Below are 16,696 nucleotides of genomic sequence, written 5' to 3' on the forward strand. Positions count from 1 at the left end.
CAGCGCTGTTCCTTCCAGTACCATTTGTTCCATAATGCAAGAAACCCAGAACCACGAGGGCAGAATCCATATTGGGATTCCTCCTCCTCCTGCTCCTCACATCAGCACCAGCCCATTTTCCAAAGGATTAAAGTGGCCCTGTACTTTGCATGTTGTTTTGATGGCAAACAACAGATCAGCACAACTGAAGTTCCCATGCCATCAAGGTAGCATAAGAACTCCATGTGAGGTTCAGTATGAGTAACAATTTTTACCTTATCCTTGTGAAATTTAAATCATAATTATGGCTGTTTTATGGATGAGGAATTGAGGCGCCAAGAGTTGTATGTCAGCCAGTAACACTTGGTGTACATAGAGAGGAAATGACCCAAGTCAAAGTTTGTTTCATGTTCAGTGGAGTAGACAATTTTGTTCATAATAGATAATCATGTGTAAAACAATGTGCCCAGTTCTTTTTTTAAAAAATGTGTGCAAATTCCGAAATGGCATCATGGTAATTATGAGAAGGGCTAGGTGTCTTTCAGGAATCATTTATACTCTCTTCTTCTTTGGCGATCACTCGTAGCCGAGTAAGATTGTCTACCATAAACACGGTTTTAACAATGAGTCCGTAAGTGACTGTGGAGGCCAATTCTGGATCCATACGTCCTTCCACAGTGGGGACATTGGTTTCCGGGTGGGAGTTAATCATGGTGTGGATTTGCGCAGCGTGGCTTCCTCTGAGGACGTTTCTCCCTTGCGTCCTGAGTTCAAGTGTGACACCTTGAAAGCCTGTGACACCTTTGGTAAAGGCTGTTCTCCAACTGGAACACTTGCAGGCCAGTGTTCCCAGTTGTCAGTGTTTATACTACATTTTTTTTAGATTTGCCTTGAGACAGTCTTTAAACCTCTTTTGTTGACCACCAGCATTACACTTTCCATTTTTAAGTTTGGAATAGAGTAGTTGCTTTGGAAAATGATCATCAGGCATCTGCACAACATGACCAGTCCTTAACAACACATTAATGTTCAGAACCCATTAAAAAAGGTGCATTATTTCTTTTCAACAAGTGGGGCAATGAAGCTGAGAGACAGTTACCTTTCTTGCTTTTATCTACTAGGTGCATACAGCTTAAGTGAAATTTGATTTCAGATTGATTAGCCAGCCACCCCCAACCCCAGCACAATGGGCACCAACTAGCAGATGATACAATAGATCTGGAATTTCAGAGAAAGGTGTCACACTCTTGCACAGAGACAGCTAGAAGCACGGGCCCTTCTAGTCAGTAGACTGACCTTTCACTCTCCGGTGAAACCTGCAGGTGGTATTCTGAGCTGAGCAATCTCAGTGTTACGGTTGAAATTTCAGAAGAAAGGAAGGAAAGTGTCATGCTTCCAATGTAGGAAAAAGTTGAAACAGACTAAACAAGACCTGGTAATCAGTATTCATGTCACAGAGTGAAACTGAGTGAAACTAATGTCTGCTCCCCCACCTTCATAATATAAGTTTAGCCCAAAAACCTTCACAAGACAAGGAACAGTGTGCATGTAAATTTCTTCTGATGCTGTATTAAAAATAGTCCATTTTAGCAACATACTAATACAATATTTTTACCTTTTTCCATTGTACAAGGGTCATTCAGTTAGAGAATTACAACTATACAGTCAGTGGCGTAGCGTGGGTTGTCAGCACCTGGGGCAAGGCAAGTAATTTGCGCCCCCTAACCCGTGGATTTGCGCCCCCTAACCCTAACCCCCAGATGTTGCGCCCGGTGCGGCCGGGCCCCCCCCTGCACCCCCCACGCTATGCCACTGTATACAGTGATAGCTATTTTTTTAAAAAAATCCTTCTGTGATAGCATTTTAGCAGCTCCTCTATGGCAGCATGTTTCTGACTAAAAACACTTGTGAACATGACATTTGTTGAAGGGCACCAGTGTGAATTTATGGGCGCAACTTCACCTTGGAAGTAAGGGGATGGGAAGAAGGACAGTGTTTTCCAGATGGCATAATATGATGTGGCTAATTGGATCTCAGTAGCTAGTTACTTTAGCTAATGGAGCAGTTATTATGGCAGTAAAGGATAGAAAAGTATATCATTTTAATCATAGTGAAAATTCCTCAACTAGGCAACATATTAGGTTTTGAAAACCTGCAATGAATAATGCTCTTCAGACTGATGAGCTTGCTTGGATTTATGAACTAAAAAATAGTTTACCTTTTATGCATATAACATAGTTTTTTAAAAAAAACTTATTTTCTTGAATAATTTTGTGGTTTTTATGAGGTGTGTTATTAGCAGCCATCAATTTATTAATGACTGCTTCTAAATCATATTGGTACCCTGACCACTTTGGCACACAGAATCTTACCCATGTTACAATCTGAGATGCCAGGGCTTGTTTCAAAAGTTGATAATCCCAGGTCATTATCATGAATCATAATTTAAAGGGGGAGGGGGACAAGGTGATGTGTTAAGCACACATTTCTTGCTCATTATCTCTTACGTTTCTGAGAAAACAAAATTATTTCAATAAATTCTCTTAACACCTTTGCGTACATAATAGGCATGCTGTTTTCATATGATAGTTTATTCTGAAATGTAGGTGGATCCTATAACTTGCCAGGGCCCTGCTTATCTTAAGCTGCTTCAGAGACTGAAGGCTGATTTTACCCATACATCTTGTACTTCAGTACGGATTCCAAACTGGAAACATTCATGTGTCCCTTGTCATGTTCCCAGTGGCACTTCAGAGCATTGTTACAATCCTTCCGCAATCTCTACTGGAATGAAGATACAAGACATTATTTGGTAGGGGTGTGTATGGCACCCAAGATTCAGCTTGTATCTGTATTTGTGAGGTCTTTTTTAAAAAATCCAATATATTTCTGAGTTGCTCTTTGCTCTCCCTGCTTCAGTCTGTATCAGGTTCCAAGATGATGTGCAGAAAGGGTTCCCCCTTCACTGTAATGGTGAATCGGAAAATGACTATAATAACTGTTCCCTCTTTTGGCCAAAGTGAATAAAAGTTTCAGGCACAGGAACCTCTCCAGAGTATGTTAAGCCTGCCAAATTGCAGACAAATAGGTTCAGGGGCATTTTTGAGGGAAAGAAAAGTCATCATTTTCTTCTATAATCCATATTAGTTTCATATATTGGAGGTGAGGGCAAGGGTTTGTCACTTGGTCTTCATTTATTCTTGGTGTGTATTCTTGCCTGAACATTAAAAAGAAAACATTTGCATCTTCACACTGGCCTTTCTAGTGATAGCCCTTGCAGACCTTCAGTCCTTGCCCCAGGTTGGTCAGATGTTTCCTGCTGGATGTCCCCTGCCTTGGGGTAGTTGCATTGCCCTCCGTGTGTCCCCATGGGGGGGGGGGCAAAACTGCCATTGCTAGAGGACCAGCATTCCCATTCACTATTTAGGAGTATTTTAAAGATATACATGGTGTATTTTACGTGTGTATGTTTCCTTCAGGTTTGGCAAGAGGCATGGAAATATAAATGTGAAGTGAGAATTAGCTCACATTGATCCTATCCACATTTTGAGCAAAGGATACTGAAGTGCATTAACTGACTTGCATTAACCACTTTGTGGAACCTTTGTATTGGTTATGGACTGAAGTTACAAGCTCTAAACCACAGAAACCGTATTCAGACATTAGCAAGGGGAAGAAGCAACACGGGGTCAGCCAGGTCATGCATTCAGCACCATTCCCAAGGCCATGCAAATCTCCCAGCTCCTCCTGTAGTGAGGAGAGTGGACTTATGCAGCAGGAATCCTTTCGTGTCCATTGATACTTCCTATGAAGTTGAGAACCCCTAAAATATCAGGGTTCTTAGTCATGTGCGAATATCAGGGTTCTTAGTCATGTGCAAAAGGCTCCCTGCTACATAAATTCACTCTTATCCTGAGAAAGGCCAAGAGTGACCTTGGAAATGGGCCTAAACACACAGTCCCATCGCTCCACTGCATTGCAGTACCACAGAAAGAATGTAGTTGGTCAAGGGAGCTGTGGACTCAAAAAGATTGAAAACCTTCAGGCCAGAGTGTCAAACTGAAAATCCATAAGATGATTTTCCCCATTCCTTTTTCACTTTGATTCCACTCTTGCTAATTTAGTGTAATAAATTTAATTTAATAAATTTAAGAATGTAATAAATTTAATTTAGTTCAGAGTCCTGCCTCAGCTGCCAATCATGTGCATACTTAACCCGACAATAAGGCCCATTGAACACAGTAGGACTTCCTTCTGAGCACAGGATTGTGCTGTAAGTGACCAAAAATGTTCTTATGGAGGCCACATTTTACAAAATGGATGCACAAAACATCTCTGTATTTTCATGTTTAATAACAGATTGTTTCCTTATTGTTTCTCTATTGTTGTTCTTCTCATGTAGGTGAGAAGCTCATAAGATATGGCTACCCTGATATACATTTTGACACGAACTTGCCCTATGAGAGAGATGCTGAGCTGATGCAGACTCACATGATGGACCAAGCGATCAACAACGCCATTTCTTACCTTGGGGCTGAGGCGCTTCACCCCCTGATGCAGCACACGCCAAGCACAATTGCTGATGTGGCCCCCGTCATAAGTTCAGCTTATGCTCAGGTCTACAACCCTAACAGGATAGAAAGACCAATGAGCCGAGAAACTACTGACAGCAATGAAAACAACATGGATGGCCCCATCTCCCTCATCAGACCAAAGAGTCAGCCCCAGGAAAGAGAGGCTTCTGCCAGCAATAGTTGCCTGGATTCCTCTGACTCAGAGAGCAGCCACGAAGACCACCAGTCCTACCAGGAAAACCCTGCCTTAAATCCCAAAAGGAAGCAAAGCCCAGCTTACATGAAGGAGGACTCCAAGGCTTTGGATGTCACGAAAGCATCTAAGGGCTCTTTAAAGGATATCTACAAAGTTTTCAACGGAGAAGGAGAGCAGATAAGGGCCTTTAAGTGTGAGCACTGCCGAGTTCTTTTCTTAGACCATGTCATGTACACCATCCACATGGGGTGTCATGGCTATCGGGACCCATTAGAATGCAACATTTGTGGCTACCGGAGCCAGGACCGCTATGAGTTCTCCTCACACATTGTTCGAGGAGAGCACACGTTCCACTAGGCCTTCTCTTCCAAAGGGGACTCTGAGGTGGGGGGCGGGGACCCGCAGACACTGCACATGAAGAAATACTGCACTTACAATTCCACTTTTCCTCAGACGTTGACACACCTTTTGTTGTTGTTGTTGTTATTTTTGTTGCTTTTTTAAAAAAAAAAACTTTATTTTTGTTGTTAACCATACTGGACCCAGTCTCACTTGGTACCAGTGGTAAGGAAGAAAGGAAGGAAATAAGGAAGGCAAGGGACTAGAGTAGTTCTGTTGTTATTGTTGCTTTTGCTCTGAAAACTGGTGTTAACTGTTTCAGTGGAAATTGAAAGGCAGTCCTTTCTGTCAGGTTTTTTTCTCTGTATGTTTTGTAATACCTTGGGTACTGCTGAACTCTACTAGGTGCTCTAACGTCTTAGCAAATTGTCAGCTTTTGGTAAACAATTTCAGGTAAACACATTTCAGAGGAAAGCCCTTTCAAATATGTAGATACATTTTGGGGGTTGAGAACTGGGAGTGGAATATTATTTTGCAAAATTGTTCCTCATGGGTGTGGGGAGGTTTAGTATAAAGCGAACCCAAATTATTTAGATTTAGGAGCACAAGCAAATACCATTATTCACTCAGACATTACTTCCTACAGTGAACTACTTTCCTTGGGGTTCTGTGTTGCTTTTCTTGAATATAAATGAAATGCTTAGGTTTAATACTGAAACAATAAAATAGAAGCTTGATTTTATATTTATGACGAGACATCCTGCAGGACACTTGGAAGTCCTACAATATTATTTTACTCATCCTGACATGCACTTTTGAAACAAAGGGCAAGAGAATTACTGAGATGTTCTTGTGTCATAAATATTAATTTCCCAGCTTCATCCAGGCACTTAATTAGTTGGGCCCTGTGTACAATGAAAGATATTTTCAAATCCTAGTGGAGATCTATGCATGTTTACTCAGAAGTAAGCTCCACTGAGTTCAGCAGGAGTTTCCTTCCTAGTAAGTGTGCTTAGGAATGCAGTTTTAGAGGTGCAAATGTCAAGTTTTATGTAACAGATTCTGCTGCTTAACAGTCTTGGGCATACTAATCAGAAATGCATTTTAAAGATGAAATGTTTCTGTTTTTCATTTTATTCTCTGCAGTGTTAATTGCTCAACAGCCATCTAAAATTAGACTTAAAGTTAGCAGAGCATCATGGATTGGGGGTGCTTCTGTCATTCTGTGTGGCAGTTGGTGGGGTGGCACTGCTTATCTGACCTCCTGCCACTGCTGTTGCTGTCGTGGCGGCAAGCTCAGTGTGGTGCAAACGCACCAGCAGGAGAACCCGATTGGCTCCACCATTGCCTCCCCCTCCCCCTCCTGGTATGTCCCAGGAACTGCAGGGACAGGAGGTCTGGGAAGCAGCCCCCCCCCTCCAACCTGCTCTTACTGCAGTGGCGGTTGATTCATGTTTCAGTCAACATTTCTAGTTTACATATGCAAAGATTTCCAGAGAATATTAGAACTGCTTCACACATGGCATTTTTTCTACACAAATTTTGGGTTGGGGGGGCACTTCCATGTTTTGTAAAAAATTCACAAATGTCTATTTTGCCACAAGTAAACATATGAAACCCATGGTATGTGGTTTCCATCCATCTAGCCATAATAAAATAGATACTTGTTTCATGAATGACAGTATATGTAAGGATAAATGGAATTCTTACAACATACAGGAAAACAATCGTGTGTGAAGCAATCTTAATTCCCTCTTCTTTCTCCCTCTCTAGTGTCTCTCTCTCACACACACACACACACAAACGTTTCCCATCTTGTTGCTGTGTACTTGGGAGTTCACAGCCAGTTGTAAATTCTGCTCACATTTGCAAATGAGAGATACTGCCCTCGTATTGTTTAAATGACCATTCATTTCAAGCTAAAATAGAACTAAGTCAAGAACCCCAATTTATCTGGAGGTTAATTTCTTGACTAGCAACTCACTTCAGTTTCTAGTTAATTCCCTGATCATTAGCAAATGAGAAATTAAACTAAATTAAGAGATTGCAAATCTTGAGGTTGTGTAAATGAGCCCTCCGTTGACTGTACTTAGGTGAGCTAGATTCTGAACTTTTATTTTTAATAGGTTTGTGGTTTTTTTGCTTAGAGATACTGTTTTGCTTTTTAAAAAACAACAGTGGCTACCTCACTTTTTTTTTTACATCCTTAGTTGTTTTCCCAACCTTTGGGTTGAGATGTTTGCACATCTTCTTGTTAAACGAAGAGAGTAGTTAAAAGTGGTGCATGTAATTGAATTAGATAAGGTTTTAAGGTTGTTTCTTAAATCTTGAGCAGACTATTTATAGTTTCTTTGTTTTTATATATTTTACTTCAGCCTATTAGAATAAACACAAGGTAGTCAACTCTCTCAATACAAGACGAGAAGGATGGGCAACTGTCCTCTTAGTTTGCTTTATGTGGCAGCATTGATTCAAACTCAAAATGTCCCTTATGGTGGTTGCAAGTGGAAGTAGTTATGGATCTTAGAGATGTGTTTTTAGACATGTTTATGAGCCATCTGACTACAGTAAAACCAAAAGGGTGACTCTTGTCAGTATATGTGCTCATCATCTATTCCTCTCTGGTTGGAGGGCTTGGTCGTGTTGCTTTGCTTACCTTTCCAGGTCTGCAGCTATAGCAGAAAGGAACTGTGTGATTTAAGATTTCCTCCAGGAAACATGTTTGGCTGGTTCAATCTATGTTTCAAGGGTAGAGTGTTCTGCAGTTGTTATGCAGAAGCTACTAAAAGTTTCAATAAACTCGTCTAAAATGCAAGAAGAAATATTGATGTGATGTAAGGATTTCCTGGCAGGAAATCTTAGGGCAAAATGGTGAGTTCTGACCACATTTGTATAGTTGGCCTCTTAATTTTTACTTAAACTTTTATTCCAGGATGAAAAATTACTATGTAAAAGCCCTGAATTATCCAGGTGCTCTTTTATTGACTGACATCTCACTTTGACTTATGATTGCTCCCTTAAGCATGTTTTAAATGAGAGTTTAAATTAATTAAGAGGTTACTATTTTCATATTGTGATGGTGTAAACAAATTTTCATTTTTTACTGATCTACTTTTACAATAGATCCACACACCCACACCCAAATTGCTCTTTGAACTATTCTTAACCCAACAAGCAGCTTGGCAATCAGGCAAAAGGCTTTTCACAAGGAAAAAGCAAGCAGTTCCTTCTATTTCCATGCTTGCCAGCGTGCTGTATGACCTAAAGCAGGTTGGCAATATTCTAAAAAAACGCCGGCCAGAAAAAACAAAACAATGGGTGCACACTTGAAACACACTCAGTTGCCTCTTTGGATTCCAGTCCCTGTCTTTTTCAACCAAATGGTTTTATAATCTCCCTTTCTCCTTGTAATCTGCAATCATGGTACAGGCAGAGCTCAGGAAAGACTATCTGCCACTAACACTCTTCCTTCTTGCTCTCAGTCGTGCAGGTCACATTCTGAATGACTATTTCCCCCACTCCCCCAACTGATACCACTGGAAAGCTTCCATGCCTGAAGGGAGCTGTCAAAAAGTTGTTCACAAAGATGACTGTTGAAAGTAAAGTTGTGTCCGCACCGAATCAGCCCCACCATTGCATTGCACCGCATGATGTGCACTTCCACAGTTGTTGGAAGAACTCAGAGAGCAAGAAGCTTATACAGTCCAATCACAAAAGAGGTCTTTGGGGGGTGGGCAGCTCTAGCATGCTTTTTGTTTCCCATAGAAATGTGTTCATCAGCACCCTTGAAGGGTTTCAGAAGGACAGGGTGTGAGATCCTGGAATGGGGCATATGTTGCCAGGAACTCCTCTGTCAAACTGGGCTATATGAGGCAGGTGGGGAAGTGTCATTCCTGCTGATTAACGTTACAGATGAAAGTAAAGAGGCATCGCTTTCTGTACTGATCAGTTTTCAATAAGCAAAATGATTTGCTGAAGAAAAAACAGTATTTTTGATATTGGTCTTCCTGGCTTAGCAATATCAGAAAACCTTTGTTTTATGTCAGATCTGTCAGAAGAGCAATACTATGGTCTGGAGAGAGCTGGGTGCAGGAATCCTACCTCTGCATTACATATGTCCTCATAACCTCTCTATTTGTTCTATTTGGCTCTGTGTCAGTGCTGATTTAGCCACAGAACTGTGAGTCCATTGACCTTATATATCCCAGCCTAATAAAATGCAGCCATCCTGACACCTTCTGCACATAAACATGTCATTCTATTGGCAGTTTGAACAGTGGGAGGTAACCACAAGTCATGGGGTTTTAGGGGGAAAGGGGACCTGTTCAGTTATCTTACTTATCCTGGAATTAATGACCAAATCTACAAATTAAATGGGGATACTTTTTAAGTATCATGTAAATTGAACATTTGCTGAAACTCATGCAATGCCTAGATGATTCAAATCTGATAATGTTCAATTCTGAGATAGAGCATACATTTTCTGCAAGGCTTTAAGGAGTAATAGATGTTACTGCATCTGTTACCTTTTCAAGATTTTCTCATTTGTTTTGTATTTATCACACACACTCACTCACTCACACAATGCATCTCCCAACAAGTATTTATTGGCATGTTTTAAACAGTGAGGGTTTAGATTAGATTATATTCAATATTCTTAAAGTACTATAGTATATTGATTAGAGCAGTGTGAAGTATTATTGCAAGAACAATGATCAAAGAGTTTAATGTGGTAAACTTGTATTCTGCAATGTTTTAATAAGGCTGCAGTCCTTAAAAACATATTGGAATACTTTGGTTGAAGGGTCGGCTGAGCTTAGAGGCACTAATTGTGGCTTGCAGCTTGGCTGCTTTGAAGCTTGGCAGCATATAAAGTGAACTCTTCAGTATGGTCAAAATAAGGGTGAAATAAGCTTGTAAAAAGAAGAAATTGAATTTGAATCTCCAACAGCGTGGAATCAGCATAATTATTTCAAAATTTGGGTTGCTATAGGTTCTATGTCAAGCTTGAAATTTGAGGATCTCTGGCAGTTTTCAAGAGGCAAAACTGCCCACAATTTAAGTTCAGTTGATTACTTAGCGTTAACATAATGGAGGGAGGGGAAATTGCTTAGGAGATTTTTGTTTTTATTAATAACAATGCTTTGAAACTGGAAGATCTTTCTGTTTTCCAAGCAGGGCATGCGTCGGTTGTGAAAGTAAAACAAAATGGAAATGCTTCTATTGATTTTGATCAGATGGTTCAATTTTAATTTGACCTTTAAACTCTTGTTTCAGTAAAACCCTTGAAAAATTAACTAAATTTCACCTAAATGAAAACTTCAAACTGACAGAAACCTAACCTTAGGCTTCTTAGAATTACAGGCTATGAAGTATACACATTTAACTGACATTAAGACCCATTGAACTCAATGGGACTTACTTCTGAGAAGACGTATGTAAGAGTGCACAGTTAAATGGCTGCTTAGAGATACAAAAATATGTTTTGTTACATCACTCATTTTTCATTCACTTGTTTTGTATTGGGTCTTGACCGTACAAATTAGCAATTTCCCCAGTTTTGGCTTTTGATTGGCAGCAAACCCTTAGTTCATTGAATTTTCCAAGAACCTTCTAAAACCTTCTATGCCTACCCATGGATTCTGGGGCTTGTTCCAGTGGTGCACGCAATTTATGTTATGCACTGATCAAGCCTGTTGACCCTCACAGTTGGCCTTCTTGGACTGAAATTGTGGTCTAGAACATCCGTACAACAGCTGCAGGCATGTCCAACAGGTCGATCACGATCTCCCCTGGTCACTCCTGGTCGATCTTTGCACCCCCACCAAAAAAAAAACCCCCAACTCTGGAAATGGGTAGATCACTGGCAGTTGTCTTATACTGTGAGTAGATCACAGTCTCTTGGGAGTTGGATGTGCCTGCTGTAGAGGAAGAGGAGCAGTGGTGGTCAAACTGTCTCTCGATGGCCTTCCATTCAGGAAACCCTGCAATCAGATGTTCAGTAGGGGTTCCACGGAGCACTGTTTGAAACTCCTTCTCATAAGCTTTTTTATTTGTTGGAAGCCACCCAGAGTGGCTGGGGCAACCCAGCCAGACAGGTGGGGTGCAAATAATAACATCGTCATGATTCTTATTATTTCTGGTAGAGTTACAAAGAGAGGGGTTTTTTTATATTGAAAGTTGCATGCCGCGTGGAGAAGCCTCTTGCAATAGAGATGGAATGGGGGTGTGTCTGTGCTAACTTCAGAGTAACTAGATTGCAAGAAAGTTTGCCTTGGAGTGGTGGTGGGGCTTTTAGAGTTACACAGAGGGGGGAACCCTGAAAGTTAGAGATTATCAAATCTTTTACTGTCTGCTACCTGGGACACAATATGAGTAGAATCCAATGTAGCTCTTTCTCCCTCTCCTACCCCTGCTTGCCCCCGAAAATCTGATCTAGGGATTTCTGTGCAAGCATAAGCATGGTAACTGAACACCACCATAAATACTTATATAAGAAATTAAGTTAAACACCAACCCAAAACCAGTAGCTTCAAGTTGCAAGAAAGGAGATTCTGACTAAATAACAGGAATAACTTTCTTGCAGTAAGAGCTGTTTGACAGCGGAATGGTGTGTTTTGAGAGATGGTGGATTTTCTGTCCTTGAAGGTTTTTAAGCAGAGGTTGAATGGCCATCTGTCATGGATGCTTTAGCTGACATTCCAGTCTTGGGCGGGTGGACTAGATGACCCTCGGAATCCCATCTAACCCTGCAATCCTATGATTCAAGGATTATTTATAAATTCAAATTGTAATTCTTAAAAATAGAAAAATGGGTTTAGAAATAGGCAATAGGGTTAGAAAACCAGTTTTGGTGCCAAACATTTTATTTTTCAGAATTAAATTCTAAGGTCCCAGTCCCTCTTCTTGAGCTTCTCCTTCCTAGCCCAGTGCCTCCAGAACAACCACCAGCACGTTAAGTGGAGCTGCAGCTGGAGTTGGCATGATCATGGGCTTGCAGAGGAGCTTATTGGCTCCCAAGGTTTGAGAACTAACCCCCAAAACCGAAGTTGAAAGGTTGGGTTTTTGGAAACCAATTGCAAATATCTGTGCTAAACAATATCTGGATGTCATTTTTAAAAATTGGGGCGTGATGCAGCCAACACGAAGCTCATTGAAGCCCAGTTGATTTCAGTGGGAAATATTTAGGGACTTAGCTCCCATGAGAGCCAAGCGTGGAATCAGGCCTTTGCTTTTCAGATTTATTTCTGCTTTACAGTACATAGTAGAACTTGATGTTCATGTCTGTGAGAGACGGTAACAAAAGAGAAGGATTTGGGTTATTTTTGTAGTAATTCAGATTTTGAAACTGTGATTACAGATTTGACCTATTATCAAGCACTCTCAAATCTTGACCATATTCATGTTTCATGTCACATGTAGGAATTTTCTCTCTGTTTTGTTTTGGTCTCATGTTGTAGTTTGTTTCCTGTAGCTTTGAGTTGTATTGTTTTTCATTTTTAATTTGTTGTTGGTTGTACAGTCTGTTTACATATTTTTGTACTCAAGTGTAGTTTTGTATTAAAAGAAGAAGAAAGCAGTTGATCTGAGATATATATATATACAGATATATATTGAGATATATATAAAGGTAAATAATCTTTGTAACTATCAAACATAGGTTACTTAGTGATGGCAACGCTGTGGAATCATAATACTGTATATTTGCCTTCCTTTAAATTTTTGGTTGTGCATTTCTCTTAAAATGTGTATCATTTTATGACCGACTGGAAACTTTTAATGCATAGCTGATTAGAAAGATTTAAAGTATGTCACTTTCCTGATGCTTTAAAAGAAAGGTTTTGTGTCTGTCCTGTTGCTGGGTATGGTTTCTACCTGCCAAATCTGCTCTTGATGCTTCATTCTCGAACTTGTTTTTAGATTATAGCCTGCTGCACGCAGGCTTGGACCTATCATTCATACAATTTAGTTTAAGATGGGGTGTGGGGGAACCTGTCTGGCTGATTGTCCCATTCATGTGCAATACTTTCCCCCTCAAAAGTCTTATGGTGCATTAAATATTTGAATTATTACTTCAAAGTCTGAAACAAAATTGCGAGCAGGGAAGTAAATGAAAGTGGTTTTAAAAGAACCTTCAGAGACCTGTTTCCACTTCAGTTCCTCTACTGAGGAGCCCCAGGCACATCTGCTGTTGAAATCCAGGCGCATTGTGCAGGTTTGTGGAGCACACTTATGGAGCCCTGGCTAGTCCTCTTGGACTCTGCCATTGCCTCTCTCCCTTGAACCGTGCATTCCAATGCATGTCTATTCAGAAGCAAGTCCTGTTAAGTTCAGTTCGACTTGCTCCAAAATAAACGAGCATAGGACTGCAGCCTAAGACTAAGAACATTCCCAACTCTGTCCTACAGATGCACAAAGCATATCTGTGTGATTGGTATGCTGTCCTTCAAGGGTTTTTTCTGCCATTCCTTGAAGGATTATCTGGATCACAGTTAAAACAAGTCAGTTTTAGCAGAGACTTTTGTTCAGAACTAGATGTGGTACAATGGTTAAAATAGAGTGGGCACAAGCATTCCAAAACTGCACCTTCCCAATTCTTCTTACTTTGCAGGGCAACAGTAGATGCTGAGCAAAGGCTAGTGAGAACTACCCTTAATTCAGCTGAGGGGGCCCCAGTTCTTCTTCGCGCTTCTCTTCATAAGTGTGCCTTTGAGCAATGCAGCCTTGGCAGGTTGCTTGTTAAGGCCATGCAGTTTGGTTTCCTCCTAGGTAGGACTGCCATCTTTTCCTTGGGTAAGGCACTTAACATTGCTAATGTCCTCCCTCCCCGAATGGGCCTTGTCCAGAGGTTGCAGATGCCCATTGAAAACGTCTTTTGGATTGGAAAATTCTGGGTTAGACTCAGAGCACTTAGTGTAGGCTTTGTTTTGGTGGGAAATTTGTTTCTGGAGAGGAGTGCAGGCAGACATGCTCTGACCAGGACAGCTGATTTTGAATTCTCCTTGCCTTATCTGTTGTGATAGGACTTGTTTTATATATCATGCTTTATTTATATATCTAGTGTATTTTAATGCCTATTTCTCAATAGGTGGGATCTGCTGTGCTGTAAATATGTATTTAGGTACAGAATGAAAATCCTTGGGAATTTCTTTGGGAAACTGTTACCGAGCATGAAAACCACATAGTGGTTGCTGGGGGTTTTTTTTGGGGGGGGGAGTTATGTGGGGGGTGTTTGTGTGTGTGTGTGTGTGTGTGAGAGAGAGAGAGAGAGAGAGAGAGCGCACGTGCAAGATTAGCAAAATTAATCTTGTATTTTAAGCACTTGCCAAAAGAAAAGAAAGTTTAAGAAGCATTTTTATTTAAAGAAGTGAAGTGCATTCAGAATAGGGAGTCTCCCACCTGATTTTAAAGTATGTGTTTTTCAGAGCAAGCTGAAAATCTCTGCTCAACTTTTATTTCTGTTACTCCATAAAGATTTCCATTTGAGTTTGACGGTTGATTGGAGGGACATCCACCAGATGTTGGGTTTCCAACTTAGTCAGGGCAATGTCTGAAGTTCTCTGAAGGTCTTGAAGATAGTGGGTCTTGCAACTGAGTAGTTAGTCTTCTCTTAGCTTAACAGAGAAGATAAGAAACAGCAGGAATCAATCCTACCTCTTGAAAGAGACTTCTGCTGCTGCTGCTGCTGCTCTGCTTTGGCAAAGGGATCTGTGCTCTGCTGGGTGAGGAGAGGATCTGGGTTCTGTGTGTGCTTTTAGTCAGAGAGCTCTTGGCTAGCCAGTGCGTGGATAAGTGGATTCCTGTTCTGGAGAATTCTGGGGCTGCTATTGTGCATGATTAAATGCAAGAGTTCAAAGCTAATTCCTGCTGACATTTGAAATATGCATATTCTAGAACTTAGTGCAGAATTCAGATTCTTGGGAATCTTAGTGGGTGCATATGAACTTAAGAACTGGCAGCGATTCCTGTCGTCACTTCAAGAGGGAAAAGAGTTCACCCAGTTTGCATATTTGAAGTGCCTCCTCTGAAACGGTTTTTATCTATCACAGTGGCAGAAAGTTTCAGGAAGGAGATGTGCTGCATTTTGCATTATGTGCACTTCGTCCAGTAAGGTTTCTAATTACGTATGTTCTTCTTCTGAATTAACCTGTAACTTTGCTCTTGTCACCACTCAATCCTTTGTCAAGTAGTTCCAAAATTTGCAGTAGCTTCAATATAAATTTTATTATCTTATGTGATTCCTCATCCCCTCAAAAATCTTGAATATTTACATCCGTTTTAATTATTTTTGTAATGTATTCTTGGCAGAATATTTAGAGATGTTTGATAGGGGGAGGCAGAATATGAACAAGTCAGTTCGGGGAGTTGGAAGATATTGGGATTCCATGGATTCCTAGTCTGCCTATGGTTGAATTTGACATGTATCAAAATTGAACATGACCTAATGCTTTCTTCCCTAGCTTGTGAGTATTTGTGCAAATTCTCAGTTATGAGCAGGTGATTCATGGCACAAACATTAGAGCTCAAGGTGAATAAAAGGGTTTGGAGTTGTACAAAAATTTGAAAGGGCTTTAGATCAGGTATCATTGCAATAGTGCTGAACAGTGGATCATTTGGAACTGGCCTTATTGAACAAATTCAGGTATTGGGAAATGCTTGGATGAATAACTTGCAGTCACTACCTACCCTTCCTCTTCATCCTGCTGGGAGAGGTGTGTCCCAATTTTTAGCTTGGCCACGAAAGAGGTTTCAATGTTCTCTTAAAACTGGGGAAATTATCAGTTGGCCGATCCACCCCTTACTAGGTATGAGAGATGTAAACCCATTATGTCTTCACACACACAAAGCCTGGGAACCTGTTGATCTAGCACTAGTTCTGGAAGCATTCTAGGAGAGAAGGTGGCAAAGCTAAAAATAAATGGTACTACTCTAGAGTAAAGGAAGCAAGGGTTCCTTTAAAAATGGCATCTACAACTGCTATATGGCATAGTTCTTGAAACTGGCCATATTTTCCCCCTTTGCTTACATGCATACAAATGGTTCAGTACATATATGTGTGCACTGTATACAGATATGAGTGCAGAAAGTACATGAGAGAGAGTGTCTGACTATGTATATAAACAAGACAAAGCTGCAGAAACTTTGTAATACTTTGTGAAAATGATTATATTATGAACGTTTGTACTGTGCACAGCTACTGGAATTAAATGTAGGGAATCTCAGGAACAAGCATAAAATTTGTCCAAGACTTATTTCTCAAATGTGTATGTGCAGTTTTTAATTCTGTATACTATTTAATATTTTACCAATAAAAATAAACTTCTCACATAAAAGACTTTAGTCTCTCTTGTCATGGACATTTCGGAAGTTGGAACAAGTGTCTTAGTACAATTGATGCTTATCTATTATATGATAGCCAGTTAAAATATATGGAAGACACTGATGGCAGACTGTGTGCAAGGCCAGCTTCACTGTTTAGAGCAGAGCTTTCCAAACTTTTCATGTTGGTGACACACTTTTTAGACATGCATCATTTCGTGGCATGGTAATTCAGTTTTCCTAGCAAACTCGAGGTTAAACTAACCCCTTATAAGAGATACGGACACAT

The 16,696-nt window shown here is 40.4% G+C and overlaps 1 protein-coding gene across 8 annotated transcripts in view; it reads left to right on the forward strand.

Moving 5' to 3' along the window:
* IKZF2 (IKAROS family zinc finger 2) overlaps positions 1 to 16,421 on the forward strand; it is a 113,752-nt gene extending 97,331 nt beyond the window's left edge. For all 8 annotated transcript variants that reach the window (XM_083473858.1, XM_083473862.1, XM_083473864.1 and 5 more), the window contains one exon: positions 4,382 to 16,421. In XM_083473858.1, coding sequence (XP_083329984.1) covers positions 4,382 to 5,106 — 725 coding nt within the window. In that variant the 3' untranslated portion in view covers positions 5,107 to 16,421. The remainder of the gene's footprint in view (positions 1 to 4,381) is intronic.
* The last annotated feature ends 275 nt before the right edge of the window (positions 16,422 to 16,696 follow it).

The sequence above is a fragment of the Podarcis liolepis genome (assembly GCF_965112155.1).
Source record: "Podarcis liolepis genome assembly, chromosome: 1".
Lineage (NCBI taxonomy): Eukaryota > Metazoa > Chordata > Lepidosauria > Squamata > Lacertidae > Podarcis > Podarcis liolepis.